At 38.4% G+C, this 22131-nt stretch overlaps 1 protein-coding gene across 1 annotated transcript in view; it reads right to left on the bottom strand.

Moving 5' to 3' along the window:
* Positions 1 to 21927, bottom strand: part of SWAP70 (switching B cell complex subunit SWAP70) — a 124132-nt gene extending 102205 nt beyond the window's left edge. The window contains exon 1 of the mRNA XM_077113965.1: positions 21717 to 21927. Within this exon, the coding sequence (XP_076970080.1) occupies positions 21717 to 21815 (99 nt within the window). The 5' untranslated portion in view covers positions 21816 to 21927. The remainder of the gene's footprint in view (positions 1 to 21716) is intronic.
* Between the last annotated feature and the right edge of the window lie 204 nt (positions 21928 to 22131).

The raw sequence follows: 22131 nt of genomic DNA, 5'->3' as shown, positions 1-22131 counted from the left end.
CTCTCTAGCGAGAAGGCACATGGCAAACCCAGTAAGGGCTTCTCTCTCAGCTGGAAGGGCACATGGTGAACACAGCATCATCAGCTAGCTTTCTCTCCTGGCTTCCAGTTTAATGAAGCTCCCCAGGAGGCATTTTCCTTCTTCATCTCCAAAGGTCACTAGCTGGCGGACTCTCTGCTTCGTGGTGCTGCACTATTCTCTGCTCTCTCTGAATCTCCTGGCTCTCTCTTGTCATTCTCTTTTATAGGATTCCAGTAAACTAATTAAGACCCACCCGAATGGGTGGAGACACATTTCCACCTAATCCACCTTAACAACCACTCTTAATTGAGTCACATCTCCAGGGAGATGATCTAATTACAGTTTCAAATATACAGTACTGAATAGGGATTAGAAGAAACGGCTGCCTTTACAAACTAGGATTAGGATTAAAACATGGCTTTTCTAGGGAACATACATCATTTCAAACCGGCACAGTATATATGAATTTTTTTCTGTTTCCTTTTTATTCCTTTTTCTGAATTGACGCAAATGTTCTAAGAAATGATCATGATGATGAATATGCAACTATGTGATGATATTGTGAGTTATTGATTATATATCCAGAATGGAATGATCATATGGTAAGACTGTTTGTGTTTGCATGCTGTTATGTTTAAGAAATAAATAAATAAACCTAAGTGACATATGGCCAAAAAAAAATACAATGTACATATCTTAATTAAAAAGCATTTTGTTAAAAACTGCCAACTATCATCTGTGCCTTCAGCAAATCCTAATCTTTTTGCTGGTGGAGGTCTTGCCTTGATGTTGATGGCTGTTGACTAGGGGGGTAGTTGCTGAAGGATGGGGTGACTGTGGCAATTTCTTAAAAAAAGACAACAGTGATATTTGCCCCAATGATTGACTCTTTCTTATATGACAGATTTCTCTAGTATGTGATGCTGCTTGATGACATTTTACCCACAGTAGAATTTCTTTCAAAATGGGAATCAATTCTCTCAAACCCTGTGGCTGCTTTATCAACTAAGATTATGTACACTCTAAATCTTTCATTGTCTTTCAACAATGTTCACAGCAACTTCACCAGGAGCAGATTCCATCTCAAGAAACCACTTTTTTGTTCCTCCATGAGAAGCAATTCCCTATCCTTTCAAGTTTTATCATAGGATTGCAGCAATTCAGTCATAACTTTAGGCTCTGCTTCTAATTCCAGTTTTCCTGCTACTTCTACCATATCTGCAGTTACTTCTTCCACAAAGTCTCGAACCCCTCAAAACTATCCATGAGGGCTGGAATCAACATTTTCCAACAGGCTGGTATCCTGTTAATATGATGTTTTTACCTTCTCCCATGAATCACTATTGTTCTTAATTACATCAAGAATGGTGAACCCATGCAAGAGGTTCTCAACTTACTTAGCCCAAATCTATCAGAGGAATCACTAACAATGGCAGCTAGCCTTATAAAATGTATTTCTTAAATAAAACTTGAGTCTAAATTTACTTCTTGATCCATGGGCTACAGAATGGAAGCAGTGTTTGTAGTAATGAAAACAACATTCATTTCCATCAGAGAGCTCTTGGGTGACTAGGTACATTGCCAATGAGCAGCCATATTTTGAAAGGCATCTTTTCTTCTGAGCAGTAGGTCTCAACAGTGAGCTTAAAATATTCAGGACACCACATTGTAAGCACATATGCTGTCATCCAGGTTTTGTTTTTCAATTTACAGAGCACAGGCAGAGTAGATTTAGCATCATTCTTATGGGCCCTAAGATCTTCAGGATGGTAAATGAACACAGGCTTCAACTTCAAGTCACTAGATGCATTGCCCCTAACAAGCCCGCCTGTCCTTTGAAGCTTTGGAGCCAGGCATTGGCTTCTCCTCTCTAGCTATGGAAATCCTAGTAGACATCTTCTTCCAACATAAGGCCATTTCATCTACATTGAAAATCTGTTTTCAGAATTTTCTTCTGCAGCTTCCTCGCCTCTCTCAGCCTTAATAAAATTGAAAAGAGTCAGGGCCTTGCTCTGGATGGGGCTTTGGCTTAAGAGAATGTACTGCTTAACATTTATCACTAAGATTATGTACACTTTAAATCTTTTATTGTCTTTCAACAATGTTCACAGCAACTTCACCAGGAGCAGATTCCATCCCAAGAATTCACTGTGTTAGCACTTCAATTTCTTTCAAGAACTTTCTCTTTGCATTCACAACTCTGCTAACTGTGCTGCAAGAGGCTATGCTTTCGGCTTAATCTCAGCTTTTGACATGCCTTCCTCACTAATCTTAATCATTTCTAACTTTTGATTTAAAGTGAGAGATGTAAAACTTTTTCTTTCACTTGAACAGTCAGAGCCATTGAAGGGTTATTAATTTGCCTAATTGCAATCCTGCATATCAGGGAATAAGGAGGCCCAAAAAGAGGGAAGAGCCAGTCACTGTAAGTCAGAACACAAACATTTATCAATTAAGTTTACCATCTCATATGGGTGTGATTTGTGGTACTCCAAAACAATTACAATAGTAACACCAAAGATCACTGATCACAGGTCACCATAACAGCTATAATAATAATGAAAAAGTTTGAAATATTGTGAGAATTACCAAAACATGACATAGAGACACAAAGTCAGCACATACTGTTGGAAAAATGGTGCTGACAAACTTGCTCGACACAGGGTTTTTGAACAAACAGGGTTTTTGAAAAACCTTCAATTTGTAAAAAACAGAGTATCTGCCAAGCACTATAAAACAAAGCACAATAAAACAAGGTACGTCTGTAGTTGATTAATGAAAAGTCCATGGGGAACATAAAAGCCATCAACCTCTCCCACCCACATCCCATCCTCTACCTTTACATTTCATAAATCATCCAACTAAAGTCCTGGCAGGAGCACTCAAGGTCATATTTTCTCTCTCTCATCTTACAGATGGCAAGCACTGGCTCAAAGAGACTGCATTTGTTTTTGTGACTAAGGTTAATGAGCAGAAATGAGACCTGAACTCAGATTTTGTAATCTCTATCCCAACACTAACTAGTAACAAAGAACGTTGCATTTTCAATTCTCTAAAGTCAATTACAATGCTCTTTATATGTGTAGGTACTTATTGATTCAGAGATCCCACTACATTTAGATTTGAACTCTAGACTTTGGTTTTGGATTAAATTAAAGGACACTTCTGTTAAAAACAGCGATAGCTGAATTCAATGATAATTTTCTTAATCGTCTCTATTTAGATAAGCAAATTCTGAAGAAGCAGAATATTACAGTAACAAGAACCCTGGATGAGGAGATCTGAGCTCCAGTCTCATTTCTGCTACTTACACAACTCAGCCTAGTATCCTCACTATAAAATGAGAGTTGGACTTGTCTCTAAAATTAAAAAACAAAAACACCTTAACTATCAACTTGTCAACCATTTAATGAATTCAGCGAAGAGTATTATAATTTAGATCAGAAATCCAAGTTCTGTTGTAGCTGTTTTCACTGGAGGCATAGAAAAAGGAAGTCTTCAAATAAAATAACAACAAACTGAATAACAGAAAAAAAAAGTTGATGAAACAAGGGATTAAAAGTTGTGTTCTACATCAGCTAGTTCCATCTCCCTACCCCATATTACTGACAGTCCCTTCCAACATGAAAATATCAGAGCAGCATAGCCCAAATACCCCTAAAGAATGGGAGAAGTAATGGGGGAGTTATACAGAGAAGGCAGGGTTTAACAAATGAGTATGCTTACTGAACCATTATATTGCTATTTCTTTTAGTCTCTAGTATCTTACAGCAGCTAGAAGTAAAAACCTAAAATTGTGGATTTGTAACTCAAACCAAAACTCTGAAATCTGCTCTACGACTAACTGTTGCACTGTGCTTTGAAATTTATTGCTTTCTTGTGTATATGTTATTTTTCACAAAAAAGAAAAAAAGTCACTTGTAATGATAAAAATATATATTCCTTCCAGCCTCCAATGTTGTGGAGCAGCTAGAAGGAAAAATCTGAGATGATGGAATGGCAACCCATGATAAACTCTGGGATCTGTCCTGTACCTGCTTGTTGAAGAGTGTTTTGAGAATTATTGCTTTTTTCTTTCTTTGCTTTATATACATATACTATATTATACAATAAAAAAAGTTGTGTTCTATATCCTTGAAATTTTTATTTTTGGCAATTTTTTCAAAACCTAAACAGTCTCTAGGTCATGTTTTGTTTTTAATAAAAATAAAATACATGAAGAAACCATAATTTTGATGACCAAAATATAGGCTAGTAAAAATAAGTAAAAGCTCTATATGGTTATACAGCAATTTATGCTTTTTTAATGTATACTCACATTATCCATTAATTTGTTTTAATCTCTCCCTTGGTAGATATATTGCAATTTTACAGAAGAAGTTGAGGCAGAAAAGGCTTAAGAGATGTGCCCCAAATCACAAAGCTTTATGTGTAATGAAACTGGAACTCACTCTGGTACCCTTTCCATACTGTGCAACCTCCCCTCCCTTCCTGGAAAAATAGCACTGTCCGTACAAAGATGACTCTGTGAGCACACACTGACATTATTTCTAAGGTAGAGTGACGGATGTTGGTTCTCCAGGACCTAACAAAACAGCTGGCTCCATTTAGCAAACATAAGCTAGATCCAGTAGCAAAGAATCAAACCTAGAATTCTAGGACCATTTCTCTCTGGGAACCCTATCTCCTAGCACCTCCCTATGGGGGAAACTGTTCCAAAGGGAACTAGCCTTCTCTACAGATAAGGAAGCTAAAGAACAGAACAAAAGAAATTAGGAGGAAAGAGGACTTCAAGTTTCTGATTTGTTAAAGGACTGCCCCAGATCACTCTATTTAAGTTTCTTGAAAAGGTTTCTTCAAATGCCTGCTCCCCCAAAGGCCATTCTTTAGCACCCACATGATTGCTAAGCAATTTTGTTCTCATTCCCAATTTGAAGAATAAACTATTGTTTTCACAATAAAAGATCCAAACCCATGTCAGAAACTCATCTCTCCATTTCTTTATAGCTGTCAGCTATAGCTTCTGCAGGATCTCCACTGACAAGAGATGACTAACTGCATAAGCCCTGCTCGTGTGGTCTATTTCTGTTCAGTGGTTTGCCATTTACCCTTTTAAAGCATTTTGCTCTGGCTACCATGAAAATGAAATTAAGAATGATGAACGTCTAAACAGTGTTTCAACACAGGAGTACATAATGTTCACCTTCCTTCCACCCAGACATGTAAATATTCTGAAATGTAAACCCTGCCCCCCATCACACTTTTCCTTTATGGGATGTGTGTAATAAGCAAAATTCAACCATGAAAAAAGAAAGGTGGGGAGGATCTTTATTTCAACAGGTTCATCTGAACCTATACAACTATAAAATTATGATTCATAACGAACAACCTTTTTTTAAAACATGAAAAATCCTAAGTCTGTTTTAAACATTTTCAGCCTAATGGCAAATAGCCAGAAAATTCTTCCTAACAATGAACCAGAATGACCAATTTCCTACCATTGCTATGCCCTGCCGTCACAGCATTGTCTTGCCCCTTACAACATGGAGTCATTTTACCCTTCTGACAACATCCTTCAGACCTGCTTGTCTCTACTTAAGTCTCACTCATTTCTCTTAAATTATCCTTATCTTATTTAGTCTCAAAAATCTGGTAGCTATGAGCTATATTCAAAAGGAAACCATCAGCACAACCACAGCAACAGCAGAGGTAAATAATGAGGGGAGGGTTTAGATTTCCTATTTGGCAAGGTTGTGTTTATTGGTTTTCTTTCTCTTGGGAACTATGAAATTATCTAAAATTGAGAATGCTGATGGACTGTGGACTTTGGGCCCTCTACATGATGACCAATGAACGCAGGTGGCTAAAGGCTGCACTGACGGAGAAGTAGACTGGCAAACGATGGTGTATACTTATGAATGAAGGCTGTGCTGCTACAAAAAGGAACAAAGTTGTGAGGCATGCCACGATGTGAATGAACATGCAGGACAGTCAGTGAGACAAAATAAGCCAGAAACAAAAGAATAACAATGGTATGGTCACATGTAGAAAATACTTATAAGAAAACAGGGGCCTAGATTGTAAGATTTTAGAGCAGACATATGAAGCCCAGAGTGGTGATTATTATTTCTGGATTTTGAGAGGCTGTTTTATATATATAACCTGATATTTAGAGATAAGAATGAAGCAGAACAGGTTGAGGTTAAAGTAATTCAGAACATAGGGGTAAGGAAGACAGTGTCTATATTTCAGAACCACACATACTCTTTGAGACCAATGGAAGAAAGGTTTATTTGATCTGGAACTGAAATTTTCTGTAGTGCCTAATCTAACTCAACCTATTTGTATAGCTCATTTGAACAACTGAAACACAGGGAGCCCAGAATGAGAAAGAGGTCCTTTAATTCTGTATAGATTATTGTAATGCCTGGAAACATCCTAGAATATATTAAGCAGAAAATCAAAAAATATTGGCAAAGTCCCCTGAGGGAGGGGAGAAAGACTATGGAACTATTAAACCTTACCATCAGGAAATCCCCTGATACTGTGTCAAACTTTAGGGACACCCAAATCAATAGGCCATGCCCTCGATCATGAGGCTTACTCTTGTGACGCTTATGTAGGTGGCATAGAAGCTTAGACTACCTATAGATAAATGCCTAAGAGTTACTTCTGGAGGACCTCTTTTGTTGCTCAGACGTGGCCTCAGCCTCTCTAAGCCCAACTCTGCAAGTGAAATCATTGCCCTCTCCCCTACGTGGGACAAGACATTCAGAGGTGAAGGTCTCCCTGGCAACATGGGAAATGACTCGCAGGAATGAATCCAGACCTGGCACCGTGGGATCAACAATTCCATCCTGACCAAAAGGGGGAAAAGAAGTATAATTAATAAAGTATCAGTGGCAGAGAGAGTTCAAATAGAGTCGAGAGGCTCTATTTGCTCTTATGCAAGCTTGAGGTAGACCTTGCTACCCATCATAACTGACCAACCCCCAACCAGGACCATTCCAGCCAATCCTAAAGAACACCTAGGACAATCTATAAGATTCCACAAGGGTTCCATGCACTAGAGTAACTTGCCAGAAACCTACAACCTCCAGATGGGTCACTGGTCCAGATAAGTCCTGAAACCTAGCCCATCCTCTCCAGAATATCAGATAGTTCCCTCTCCCTACCCTATGTTAGTGACAGACCCTTCCAATATCAAAAATTTAGAATTGCCATAGCCCAAACAACCCCAATGAGAGGTATGGAAAGATGAAAGGTGATGGTGGAATTATACAGAAAAGACAGGATTTAACAAACAAATATGAATGCTGAATCATTCAACTGAGATCTCTTTTAGTCTCCAGTGTTTTAGAGCAGCTAGAAGTAAAAACCTAAAATTGTGAAACTGTAACCTATGTCAAACTCTGAAATACGTTCTACAACCAAGTATGGTGCTGCGCTTTCAAATTTATAGCTTTTTTTGTACATATGTTATTGCTCAACAAAAAAAGAAGGAAAAAAAGTCGATTGTGAGGATACAAAGTATTTAAGCCCTCTAGCCTCCCACATTCTGGAGCAGCTAGAAGGAAAAATCTGAAATGATGGTATGGTAGTCCATGACAAACTCTGGTACCTGTTCTGTAATTATTTGTTGAAGAGTGCTTTGAAAACTATTGTTTTATTTCTTTGCTTTGTATATATATGTTATACTATACAATAAAAAAAAGTTTAAAAAAAAACTCTCAAGTCATCACTGACATCACAATTTCTCTCAGGTCCCAAGGGCAATCAATCACCTCGAGGATACTTCTGCCAAATTACAATTAAAGTGCTGCTTATGTCTTACCTATTTCCTTGCCTAAAAATCATCCAAAGCCTACAGAAGCATGAGACATGCAACCAGGTGAATGGATCTTGAGGAGAGTATGTTGAGTGAAATGTCAGAAACAAAAAGACAAATATTATCATGCCTCAATCACATGGACTAACTATAATATAAAAATTCAATGAACTAAAGTCAAGAGCCTGGGTTATCAGGTTGGGTCTTATTTTAAACAGTCCTAGATTGTCTTACAGCAGTCACATATATTCAGGAGGTATAAGTGTTATTTCTAAATTCTGAGATACTGAGCTGTTTGTATATAACATGGTCTTTCCCAGAAACTTCGGGTATTTATGTGACACCCAAGACTCAGTTACAGCTCTAAAGCTATGAAAGAAAGCAGTACCCCATACAGGAACTATTTAAAAAGTTGAAAAAGGGCGGTACAATGGTGGCTAAGTGGCAGATTTCTCGTCTGCCATGCTGGAGACCTGGGTTTTACTCCCGTTGCCTGCCCATGCAAAAATAAATAAATAAAAATAAACAAGTAAAAAGTTGAAAAAGTGACCAAACATTGAGTAGAGATATTCTCACAAGCACTGGCGACTACCAAGATAAAGGGTTTGGCCTCATGAAACTTATTCCTGCAAAAGAGAAGCTAAGCCTACTTATAATGATGCCTAAGAATCACCCTCAGAGAACCTCTTTTGATGCTCAGATGTGGCCTCTCTCTCTAAGCTAACTCAGCAGGTGAACTCACTGCCCTCCCCCCTTATATGGGACATGATTCCCAGGGGTGAGCTTGGACCTGGCATCATGGGATTGAGAAAGTCTTCCTGACCAAAAAGGGAAGAGAAATGAAACAAAACCAAGCTTCAGGCTGAGAGATTTCAAATAAAGTTGAGAGGTCATACTGAAGGTTGTTTTTATGCATTATATAGATATCCCTTTTTAGTTTTTAGTGTATTAGCCTAGCTAGAAGGAATTACCTAAAACTGCTGAACTGTATTTCAGTAGCCTTGATACTTGAAGACAATTATATAACTATATAGCTTTTACAGTGTGACCATGTGATTGGCTTTCCCCATAAGATCAGATCAAGATTAAAAGCTTTCCTGAGGTACATAATATTTTGAAAACCGACACACCCAACAATTACACTTCAAGAATTTATTTCAAGAAGATAGGTGTACCCAGATGGATGCTCAGTGAAATTCACTGAAGTGAACAATAAAAACTGAAAACATATCAAATATCTATGAATAGGAAAGTAGTTAAATAAAGCATGACACATCAATACAGTGAAACAATTCAAGAACCACTAAAAAGAATGGTGTCTATATTCTATAGCCACTGACATGGAAACAATATTTATGAAATCAAGGTACAAAAGCACATGAAATATTATTCCATTTACATAAAAGGATATATGTGTATATGTTTATACATGCATATGCATGTACGCATGTGTGCGTACGTGTGCGTGTGTGCATGAGCAAGGGAAAGAAGTGTCAAGAAACATATTCATTGAAAAGTTAACTGCATCTGCCTTAGATGATGAAATTTCAGGTGTTTTTACTTTTGCCTTTATTCTTTAATATATTGCTTATATATTCATATCTTTATAATAAAAAAAAGATGAAACTTTTCTATTTTGGAAAATAAAAAATAATTAAGTTGATCCAGGGGTTCCAGATAAAGTGCACCACTAAAAGCACACATATAAACAAAGCATTGCAGGCCTTTACTCATTTGAGTCATCCACGCCTCTTGGCTTGACTGCCTCCTTAGATTCCAGCCTCCCTCTGGAATACCACACAAAAAGCCTTTAGGAAATAAATCATTGTAAGAGGACTTAACTCCAGTAAGTGTCTGTGTCTGTATCTCCCACTACTCTGAAAATTCCAGAAAGGGAAATGAGCAATACCAAAACCTGATGAGAAAGCTATTCAACAAATACTGTCTAAATGAGATCCATTTAAGAATTTTCCAGAATTTTCTTTTTTAATTTAATTTTGATTCCCATCCTCCTCATGTATAAATTCTTTGAATTTATCTCCCTATATTGTAATCTTGTTCCCAGAAAAATATTTTGTTTAACTGGCATCCCTAATTCAGATCACTTTCAGAGTCAAAAATAATGTCTCAGGGGTGCACGGGATGTTCAGTGGTAGAATTCTCACCTGCCACGTAGGAGACCCAGGTTCAATTCTTGGCCCATGTACCACACACACACACAAAAAAACAGTTGTGAACAAAATTCCCTATGATATACATATCACATATCTGTGTGTGTGTGTGTGTGTGTGTGTGTGTGTGTATAGATATAGAAATACATAAACGTATGGAGACACATAAAAATATTTTTAATTAAAAAAAATTGAAATAATGCCTCTATTTGTTATTAACAGCACCAGGATTTATCATGCATACCCCATCTGGCCTGAGATTCGTGAAGCAAAGTATCTTAGGGTCCACCTCAGCCAATGACTGAGCGAGATGGGAGTAGCAGGTCACACTCTTCTCAAGCCAGTCCCCAGTCACTCAACACAAGGCAACCCAAAGAGTGCGAGAAATGGAGGAAATACGGGCTCCTAGCTCTCAGTAGCAAGTCCCATTCTAACACAGAGTTGTCACACAGCAACCACTCCTGAATATATGACATCGGTAAATACATAAAGCTAACAAAGTTAAGTTAGAAAGCTAAACCTCAAAATTTTTGTCTGATCCCTCACATCTTACAAATGAGGAATCTAAAGGTCAGCAAAGAGAGGTGGCTTCCCATGGCTACACAAAGTAAGGGAGCAGAGACAGGTCTCTTATCTCCCAAATCAGTGCTCTTTCTCTCCTGACATTTTTTCTGTTCCTTCAAAGGATTTAATTTCCAAATCTTTATCATAGAAGTTGTTACAGAGGAATTTCACAGAATCCTTAAGGCTAGTAACAATGTCTCTTCCCCTGGGAAGCAATCTCTGACCTGACTCCTCCAATACTCGCTGCAGGCTAAGTAGTTACCCTCTTCTGTGCCTCTGCAGCACTGTGTACTTCCCTTATCTGACTATTTTCAAATTGCCAGTTTGTTTGTCTCATTTCCAAGACCTTAAGCTCTGTAAGGGTAGGAAACCGATCTGTTTAGATTTCCACTGCCACCACCCCAGTCCAGCACTCAGCAACCCAGACTTCATAGCAGCCACCTAACTCTTTCTGTCAGGAGAGAAAGAGCACTGATTTGGGAGATAAGAGACCTGTCTCTGCTCCATTACTTTGTGTAGCCATGGGAAGCCACCTCTCTTTCTTGACCTTTAGATTCCTCATTTGTAAGAGGTGAGGGATCAGACAAAAATTTTGAGGTTTAGCTTTCTAACTTAACCTTGTTTCCCCAACACCATCCTCTTTCTTCTAGTTCATTATACCCACATTATCAGAATAATCTTAAAGCCATATCTTTTTTTATATACCTCCCCAAAACTTTTAATACTTTCCCACTTTTTAGAAGATCATTCTAACAGATGATCTGTCAAATACATATTAACCACCCATTCTGTGCAAGGGCATTCAAAGACATCTAAAATTCAGCCCCATGTCCCTTTAAATCCTAATTTTCCACTAAGCCTCAAAAGAAATATTCTACTCCACCCAAAATATTTCCTTACTGCTCACAAATACTCCAAGTTTGGACTCTTGTTTTTATCTATAATGATGCCTTCATACATGCTACCTTTCTGTGACTGCACTGGACAAGAATCTTATTCCTTCCAGAGCTGAACTTCTATTTCATCCATAAAACCTTCCATGTCTACTAATGTTTACATCTTTTTGTCTATTTTCTCTGAACTTCTACAGGAACTGTCTGCAAGAAATGTAGTACAAACCATATATATAATTCCAAATTTTCTAATAGCCACTTTTAAAAAAGAAAATAGGTGAAATTAATTTTAATAACACGTTTTTGTTTGGCAATAATGACAGAAATACAATATACCAGAAATGGGCTGGCTTTTATAAATAGGGTTTATTAAGTTACAAGTTTATAGTTCCAAAGCCATAAAAATGTCCAAACTAAGGCATCCATAGAAAGATACCTTGACTCAAGAAAGGCCAAAGTCTGTCACATAGGAAGGCATGTGGCTGGCATTTCCTGGTCCTTGTTTCCAGTTCTGTTCCTTCCATTTACTGATACCAGTAGTTTTCTCTCTAACCATCTATGGGCCTTCACTTAGCTCCTCCAGGACAAACTCTGGGTTCATGGAAAGGCACAATGCAACATTTGCTGGGCTCTGCATCTCCAAATGTCCCTGTCTAGGTGTTTGCTCTCTCTGTCAGTACTCCAAGCATCTCCAAATAGTCTACATGTCTGTTTTCTCCAAAATATCTCCCCTTCTTAAGGACTCCAGTAAACTAATCAAGACCCACCTTGAATGGGCAGAGTCACATCTCCATCTAACCAAAAGGTCCCACCCACAATTACGTGTAGAAACAATCTACTCAAAAGTTTCCACCCACCTAAACAATAGGTCTGGCCCCACAAGATTGGATCAGGATTAAAATATGGCTTTTCTGCAGTACATAATAGTTTCAAATCAGCACAACATCCAAAATGCTAGCATTTCAACATGTAATCAATAACAAATATTGATTTATTTCAAGATGTAATCAATAATAAATATCTTTCATTCTTTTTCTCACACGAAGTCTTTCAAATCTGGTGTGTGCTTTACATTTAATGGCATATCTCAATTTGGACCAGCCACTTTTCAAGTGCTCAATAGCCACATTTGGCTAATGGGTGCCGTTTTAGCACAAGTCTAGAGTATGCATTTTCTACACTCTATAGAATGTGCTTAAGTATGTTCTATACACAGTTGTTTCATACATTAACTTCTTTACCAATCCATCCACTCTTCAAGCTAAGGGACAATGTCGTATTTTTTCCTTTCCTGGAGCAACTAAACAAAAGATGCTCAGTAGATGCCAAATGAAATTCATAATTTGTAGATTTTCTTCAACATCAGTGTTTGAAAGGAAATAAGTGGTCAGTAGGTGTTTCTGTAGTCACACAAAAAAAGCTGTGAACTCCATCTATTCAAGCCAACATGGTGTTATGTCTTATTCCCATTTTACAGATATCTTAAAATATAAGCAAAGCAATTTCCCTAAAGTCACCCAGGTAAAGGATCTCAAAATTCCAATATAACCTGATCTACTCCCAATCTGGTGTACCAATACCTAACACTGTTTCTCAAATGATCACTGTCAATGACCAAGAAAGTCACTTAGATTTGAATAAGCTGTCCACAAGCTCCTGCTTTCATGTCCAGGGTAACAGCCATTTGGCTGAGACATCCATGACCCTACCAACAGAAAGAATTGATGGGGCTATGCTGTCTGACAAGGAAGGTAATGCCCCATCCTCCCAAAACTACCTATCAATGAAACACAGTATCTTTCAACATTACCCACATGGCCAGAATAACTTTTACTCTAATTAAAGTCTCTTCTGATTGGTATATACCATGTCTACATATATGACTCTTCTGGTCTAAATCAAACTTAGTTATACACTTAATTATTCCTAAAGAAGATGAAACAAAGCAACAGGTGCTCTTTCCATTTCAACACCACAGAATTTCCATGCGTGGAAACAGATGGGGGACAATCCTCAGGAGAAGAAGGAAGAAAGTGCCAGCGTAAAAGAATCTTAACATGAAAAATTAGTTTTTCCAATATTATAGAAATACTTCCCTAATGGCAAGATCGCTGCATGAAATTCAAGTGTATGTGGATTTCCTCCTAAATACTTTTCCTTTGATTGCTGAGAAATGCAAATAGGAATCTGAAGTTCAGATAAAAAGAAAATAAAGCAGAAAGCAGAGCAGAAAAAACAGTTCTATGATTTGCAGTCTTGGGGAAGATGAGGCAAAAGGCTATCTTAGGCTTATGTTGGGGGAAGGGAGCAGGAATGCATTTAAAAGGGGCTGGGAGACAAGTCAAAGTGTTCTGCCTAGTTGGGATCTGCAATGGCATGAAGCTAATCATTACCAACAGGGCTAAGGCTCTGTGATAACCTTCATGTTGAGGAGGAATGAGAAATACCTATCAGTGATGGCAAACCAAGTTTAAAAAGGTCACCTAAAGCCTCTTGCTTCTAGCTTCCAATTACTCACTACCTCCGGAACTGTGGTAAGACCCCAAAGGAAATACAAAATAGGGATCTTGAAGATTAAGAGCTCTGAGTCATAAAATCAGAAACAGCACTTGTATTAAGATAGAGGGCCAAACACACAAAAAAAAGTGCCTCACTGTTTGCATATTATCTTTTACAAAGCAAAACTTTACATGAATTTCAAAAAAACACAAAGACTTCCAAGTTACCTCACTAAATAATTTCTAACAAATAGGGAATAGAAAACAGAAATAATCCAGAACCCATTATCACCATTTTAAGATTTCTGAAACGTCTCTGTTTTAAATGTCCCTGAAATTTTCTTTATTTAGATAACTGTCTTTACTGTTTTATTTTGGTGAAACATAAAAAATATCTACAAAGACTTTTTAGGGTCACTTATAACTCCAGTCCTCTAACCTCCTTTTTCAAATTAGATCTTTAGTTCCTCAACGGTAATAACTTTTACCACAAGAGTTATCAGAAACTTAAGCCTGAAGACTAGGAGGGAATACTATACATGCCAAGTTCACAAGAATTAACCATATCTTTGTACTGTATTTCACAATGAAAGCTCTTCACTGCAACTTGCCTCCTTTATATATGTCACTGGCCACTGGCCTAGCTCAATTATTCTTGTAACTAGCAAGTTAAAATGGGTCTAGGGGGTGAGCACAGCTAAATGTTTACATGAGAACAGAAGACACCATATTATTCACAAAAATACTCCAACAAACACCCAGGCAAAGAGTAGTAAACCTACAGCTGAAAATCTTTCTGTGAAATTAAGAAAAATTCAAACTATTCCACATGCTGTTTCTCAACATTTTTCTCATTTAGAGTCTCACTAGAGTTTTAAGCCCTTTTATTTCAAAAGCGTAACGTTAAAATAAACTGTTTCTAAAAACAAAAGGATAAAAATGCAGAACCAATAAGCTTATTTCAAGATATTTCCAGCACTACCATGTAATTCACGCTGCAACCATAATTACTAAGTAAAGTTATAATCAAAGTTGCAAAAATATCACAGATTTTGCTATATTTAAGAGGAAACATTTACCATAACAGTAAGAGCATTAATTTTAAAGTACATTTTGCTCTCTGAAAGAAATACAAGAAACTGGAAATACTGGTTACCTCCAGGACAAGGAACTAGTGCAGGACTGAGGTGAGGGGAGACCTACTTTCTGCTTTCATATATTCTCTTTTGAACTTTTTAAATTTTACATTATCTGCAGAGATCACCTATTCAAAAAGTTTACTTGTTTTAGTAAAGTGCTTTTTTTTCCTTCTTAGAACTGTATGTATTTCTAAATAATATCAGGAGATTTAGTATCTTTCAGCAATACCACGAAAACTCCAAATTATCTGAAGATCATTTTTAAACATCAGTAGAAGAAAATAAAATCATTGCCTCACACTCAAATAATATGCCCAAAACCTATTTCCATTGTGACTTCTGCAAATTCAGACCAAAGCTTAAAAGTAACAACGTCTGTATCAGATAGGGTATTGTAAGGTTTCCTAGAGTATGGAATCCACACATAAGTGATCCTCATTTATAAAAGGAAAAAAAGAAAAGACACAGACAAAAGAAGGGCACAAACACCAAAACCAAGCCAAGGAGAAAAGTAGGTGGAAAAGGAAATTTCTAACATTCAATTCAACAATATTTACTCAGCTACTTATATGTACCCAGCACTTTCTTGAGGATATAAAGAAAACTTTCAATCTCAGCAGTTTTCAGTCTTCCATGAATTTGCACACAGTACATTAAATTTACATTCAAAATAAATAATAACTAAGTGAGAATACTGTGAAACACTGAGTGTTTATTTTGGAGAGAATATACACTATCTGAATATATCTCAACAAAATCTGCAGAATCAGAATAAATAAATAAACAGAAAGATTCAAGTACTAGAGAAAATGTGGAGAGGTTAGCTATGCAATGTTGGCAGGGTAGCAGCCCCTCCAGAGGATAATGTAATGAATCGCCATAGGACTAGGCAATCTCGTTACTGGGAATATACTCAAAAGAACTGAAGCAGGGACTCAATGCTTATGGTGACATTATTCATGACACCTAATGGAAGGAAGTGGCCGAAGGGTATACTGACTGGCGAGCAGAAGGGTGAACTGTAGTGTATACATACGACAGAAAATTGTGCGGCTACATAAAGGAACAAGATCATGAGGCATGCAACAAAGTGAATCAACTCTGAGGACATTATAGTGAGCAAAATAAGCCAGAAACAAAAAGACAACTATTGTATGGTCTCTTTTAGAAAATACTTAATAGAAAATTCGGGCCTAGGTTGTAAGCTCTTACAGCAGTCACATTTATTCCTGTCGCTTTAATGCTATTTCTAAATTCTGAAATGCTGTGCTTCTAAGTGCATAACCTGGTATTTTCCTGGAACTATGGATACCTGTGTGACACCTAAGACTCAGAACTGGAGTTCTGCAGCTCTGAAAGTCAGCATTCCAATGTACAGCAACTGTTAAAGAGCCAAAAAAGAGATTAGGTTTCAACTGGAGATAAGAACGAGGCCGATCTGATTGGGACTAAGGTAAATCAGAATACAGGGGAAAAAATGATACTATCTATATTTTAGAACCTCACCAACTGTATGAGACCAAAAGGAGAGACATTTACTTTGTCTAAAACCTAAATTTTCTGTAACACACAATCTAACGCAACTTGTCAGGCCAGTTCAGTTAAACAACCTAAACACCTAGAGCCAAGAATTGGGAATAAGGTCTTACAATTCTGTATAGCTTAACGTGATACCCAGATACATTCCAGAGTATGTAGGGCAGATAATTAAAAAGTACTGGCAAAGTCCTTTGAGGGACTAGAGAAAAAATATGGAATTTTTAAAAATATTAAACTTTCCCACAGGGAAAACCCCTGATACTATCTCAAACATTAGGGACTCCCAACTCAATAGGCCAAGTCCCTGATCTTGAGGCTTGCTCTTATGAAACTTATTTCTGTAGTGGAGAAGCTAAGCCTATCTATAGTTATGCCTAATATATAGTTATGTCACTTCCAGAAAACCCCTTTTGCTGCTCACATGGGGCCTCTCTTTCTCTCTAAGCCCAACTCTGCAAGGAAAATCATTACTCTCCCCCCTACATTGGACATGATATCCAGGGGTGAAAGGCTTCCCAGAAACATGGAATATGACTTCCAGGGATCTGACTGGCCCTGGCACTGTGGAATCGACAATGCCTTCCTGACCAAAAGGGGAAAAAGAAGTGCAACAAAATAAGGTATCAGTGACTCAGAGTTCAAATAGAGTCGAGAGGCTATTCTGGCAGCTACTCCTATACAAACTTCAGCTAGATATTGCTAATAATCAGAGTTTGCCAAACTCCAACCAACACCATTCCTTTTTTTGTATGCTGTACGGTGGGGTCAAATTTCATTCTTTTTCCATGTGAGTATCCCCTTATTGCAGCACCACTTGCTGAATTTTTGTTTGCTTTTTCATTTGTTTGTTTGCTTTTTTGTTTGGGAAGTGTATGGGCTGGGAATCAAACCTGAGTCTCCGACATGGCAGGCGAGATTTCTACCACTGAACTACCCTTGCACCCCCCAACACCATTCCTTTTAACCCTAAAGAACACCAAGGGCTCTAGCTGAGATTATGCAAAAGTTTATCATTTGTCACATTCAACACCTTCTACCTAATATGTGTCTCCTTATCTCTTTTCTCTACCATCAGACTTTCCTTTTTTTAAGGACAGAGCAATTGTCTGATTAATATAATCTATATATAGAAATGCCTTCTCTAATGGTTACTTATTCTCTTAATTGTCTACTAAACTTTAAACTCATTAAAAGTAAAGATTCGGGGTGCAAGGGCAGTTCAGTGGTAGAATTCTTGCCTGCCATGTGAGAGACTCAAGTTCAATTTGCAGCCCATGCACTTCCCAAAACAAAACAAACAAACAAACCAACAAAAACAAACAAGCAAAAAAATTTGGTGCTGCAATAATGGGATATTCACACGGAAAAAGAATGAAATGTGACCCTGCCATACAGCATACAAAAAAAAGTTTTTAAAAAAAACCAAAGCTTCATATTTCTTTTCTCCCCACCTTTTGCTATTACATCACCCTCACCATTGAGCACAATGTCTAACACATGAAGGTCCATTAGACAGTGAATGCATCCAATCACTGTGTCAAAATTTCTGAAGGTAATTAAAAAGGCAAGTGTCAAGAAAATTTTAGAATATACATAAAACCTTCAAAAATTATCATTTTTATCTAAAACCATTTTAACCCTTGTTTTGGATATATAATTCTGAGTCTACTGTTAAATAAATCACTTTTATGATATTTCATTTATAGAAATATGAACCTGTTCTTTTTTTACTTTTTATTGTAGTATCATATATACAACTCACTACTTCCCATTTTAACCACTTTCCAACATACAATTCAGTGGTACTGATCACATTCACAGTATTATGCTACCATTGCCAACATTCATCACCCAAACTTTTTCATCAACTCAAACAGAAAAACTCTGCAGTCATTAAGCAATAACTCCTCATTCCCCTTATCCCTTGGCCCCTGGTAACATGTAATCTACTTTCTGCCTCTATGAAATTGCTTATTCTAGATAATTCATGTAAGTGAAATCATCCAATATTTGTCTTTTGGGTTCTGGCTTATTTCACTCAACATGTCATTAAGGCTCATCTATGTTCACCCAAGGTTTGTCCATGGATATTAACTCTTAAGAGCCTAAAATTGCTTCTACTAATCTTTTTCATCAAGCCAGAATCAAACACCAAAAAAAAGAGACCTAAATAGAAGTTTTAAATTACTTTCCATTGGCAGGGCAAAAAGAACTGATTCAATCCCAAAGGGTCTCTCTTAGGTAGAGGAGGGTGAAACAAAAAAGAGAAACACAGTTACACAATTGTATTATTAACCTCTTAGGGTTTAAAGCTATGAACTGGGATTTAAGACTTTCTGCCAAGCCTGCTGTCCAGAACTCTGTGAATACTTTACCTATACGCAGCCTCAAGAGTATGTTACCACACAAAGAAAATTTTAAATGGAGTGCAACAAGTCATAAGGAAACATCTCATTTATGTCATCAATAGGAAGTGAGAAATGTGGAAAGTATTGGCTCAAAAGTTTTAAAAGTTTGGTTCTAGACTTAGCTATCACATACAACTGTGATTTGGGGCAAGTCACTAAACATATCAGAAGGCACATCTATAAAATCAAGGGCTAAATATCTGGGAAAACAGAACAGACTACAGGCATACCTCATTTTATTTTGCTTTGCTTTACTGAACTTCACTGATATTAGATTTTTACAAATTGAAGGTCTGTGCCAAGCCTGTATAGAGCAAGTGTATAAGAGTCATTTTTCCAACAGTATGTATTCATTTCATGTCTTTGTGTCACATCTTAATTAAGGTATATACATCGTTTTCTTAGACATACTACTACTGCACACTTAATAGACTACAATACAGTCTAAACATAACTTTTACATGCACTGAGAAACCCAAAAATTCATGTGACTCACTTTACTGCAGTGGTCTGGAACTGACCTTTCAGCACCTCCAAGACATGCCTGTACCTTCTCTCAAGATCTTTAAAATATGAATGATAATTGAAAGCAAAAAACTTTAACATTATCTGATGGGGTTTCCAATGTATGTAGATTAATAAATAAGACCACTACACCATCAAGGACAGAAGGTAAAGGTAACTATATGGTGACAGGTTTCTACATTTCTCCTAAAGTGGTAAAATATTAATTCTAAGTAGACTGAAAAGTTAGGTATGTATATTGTAATCCCTAGAGCAACCACTAAAAAACTTTACAACAAAATACAGTAAAAACTCAATATTATAATGAAAAACTAAAATATATTAAAAACAACCCAAAAAATAAGTTAAAAAAAACAAAATACAACAGGAAAAGAGAATCAGAGGAACAACAACAAGAAAAAAGAAATGATAAATTGGCAATCCTAAATCCAATCATAGCAAAATTACATTCAATGCAAATGATTTAAACACACTAATTAAAAGAAAGATCATCAGAAAGAATTTTTTAAAAAAGACCAAACTACTGCTATCTGCAAGAAGCCCAATTCAAATATAATCGTACAGGTAAGTTAAAAGTAAAATGTAGCTGTATTGGTGGTCACCAAAATCTGGAAACAATGCAAATGTTCTTCAAGGATGAATGGATAAAGCATGGTACATTCATACAATGGAATACTACCCTGAATTTAAAAAGAATTACTGATACATATGAGTGAATCGCTAAAACATGCTGAGTCTCAAAAGCAAGTCTTAAAAGGTTAGGTACTACATGACTCCATTTATATCACATCTGCAAAAAGCAAAACAATAGCAGCTAAGAACAGAACAATAGTTGCCAGCAACTGCCAGCAGTGGATTGAAGATGTGACTACAAAGGGTAGCACTAGAAGGCTTTCCGGGTGATGAAAACGTTCTGTACCCTGACTGTGGTGGGAGTTAGACAATTCTATACATGCGTTATAATGTCAAAACTTAGAACTATACACCAAAAAGGCAATTTTACTGCATGCTAATTTTTAAAATAAAGCAATAATAAAACTTATGGAGATCATGTGTCCGGACCCTGGAATTATATCCCTTCCAAACTATGTATGACCCTATGAATGAGAAAAAGAGGAAGATGAAAAGAATACAAGAAGGAATGTTAAATCCTACCAGGGGCATAAAAGAAGCCCCTGGTTACTGCATAAAATATACATAGTCAATCCAAGCTTCAGAAAATTCATTTCCTGAAAAGGCTATGAAAATCAGATCCAAGATGTGTATATTTGAAAATGTCTGTGAATGGCTCCTCTTGTCTGTTGCCATATTTTATACTCTCAAGAAGCTGCCAATTTCTCCTGGCTGAGTGCCACCTTCCCTACTTGGGGTTACTCAATTTACAATCACCCCTTTATGTGTACCTTATACTCTCATTCAGTGGTGGGGTCTTTGGCAGCCACAACAAAGAGTCTGCAAAAGCAGCAGCTTTAGCAGGGTGCCAGAAAGATCAATGCTCCTCACCCGAAGCTAAGTTCCCTGCGCGACACAGCACACCCTCCAGTTCCAGACCTGAGGACTATGGGCCGGGAGGTTTTCACAAGCTAGAAAAAGCGCCCCCCATCGCCAAAGGCCCGCAAAGGAAGAAGCCACTGGAGGCGGGGTTCTGGGCTTTTCTCCCTACTCTGAACTGCCCGGGCGCCTTGGGGGCAGTAGACCATTTAGAAGACCCGGTGATGGACGCGGTGTGTAGAAGGCTCTGCCCTATGACCTCGGGCAAGTCCCTTCCTTCCCAGCATAATGAGGAAACTCTGACAGTCCCCTACGGACCCTTCCCACCTCCCTCTCCGAGTCGGAAATTTTCTGAGTCCTCTGCGTTAACAGGGAACCTAGCTCGCCCTGCAGAGATCCCACCCCCACTTTAGTCCCCCTCACTTCGTGCACTGAGGGAACTAATACTCAAGCCCGAAGGCACCGCGGGAAAGCAAGAGAAAATGCCAAATCCCGGCGTCCGACCCTCTGCCCCGGAGCAGGCCTCTCGACCGCATTCCCGCCCGCCCTTCTCCGCGGACACCGCCCGAGTCCGGCTTCCACAGGGGAAGTGGAGGGCGCGCCCGGAGCGGGGCTGGCTGGGGAGCCAGGGGAGCCCACCTTGAGCTGCGATTTGGAGACCTTGCCGCTGTGGTCCAGGTCGAGCGCGGTGAACGCGTGCCAAATGGCCTTGAGCAGCTCGTCCTTCAAGAACCCCATGACCACGTCCCTGTTGCCACAACTGCGCCGCCTGCCCAGGCTCCCCTGCCAACTCCGCCGGCCCTTAGTCGCCTCTGACGCCCCTCGGCCCCGCCGCAGCCGCCGCAGCTCCCCGCGCGGTCACGTGACCGCGCCAGGCCCCGCCCAGCCCCTCCCGGCTCCGCCCGCTCGGCGTCCGCTGCACGGTTCAGCGCGAGCGTGGTGTCGGTGGGTCGGTCCACCCCTGCGGGTGGGAAAGTATGGCCCGCTGTTCCAGCCGAGAAGGGAAACACCATCTGGGATCCCCACAATGTGTCCTCATCCCATCACGAGCCAG

Source organism: Tamandua tetradactyla, chromosome 8, assembly GCF_023851605.1.
Source record: "Tamandua tetradactyla isolate mTamTet1 chromosome 8, mTamTet1.pri, whole genome shotgun sequence".
Taxonomy (NCBI): Eukaryota; Metazoa; Chordata; class Mammalia; order Pilosa; family Myrmecophagidae; genus Tamandua; species Tamandua tetradactyla.
This window is presented reverse-complemented; position numbering and strand designations above follow the sequence as displayed.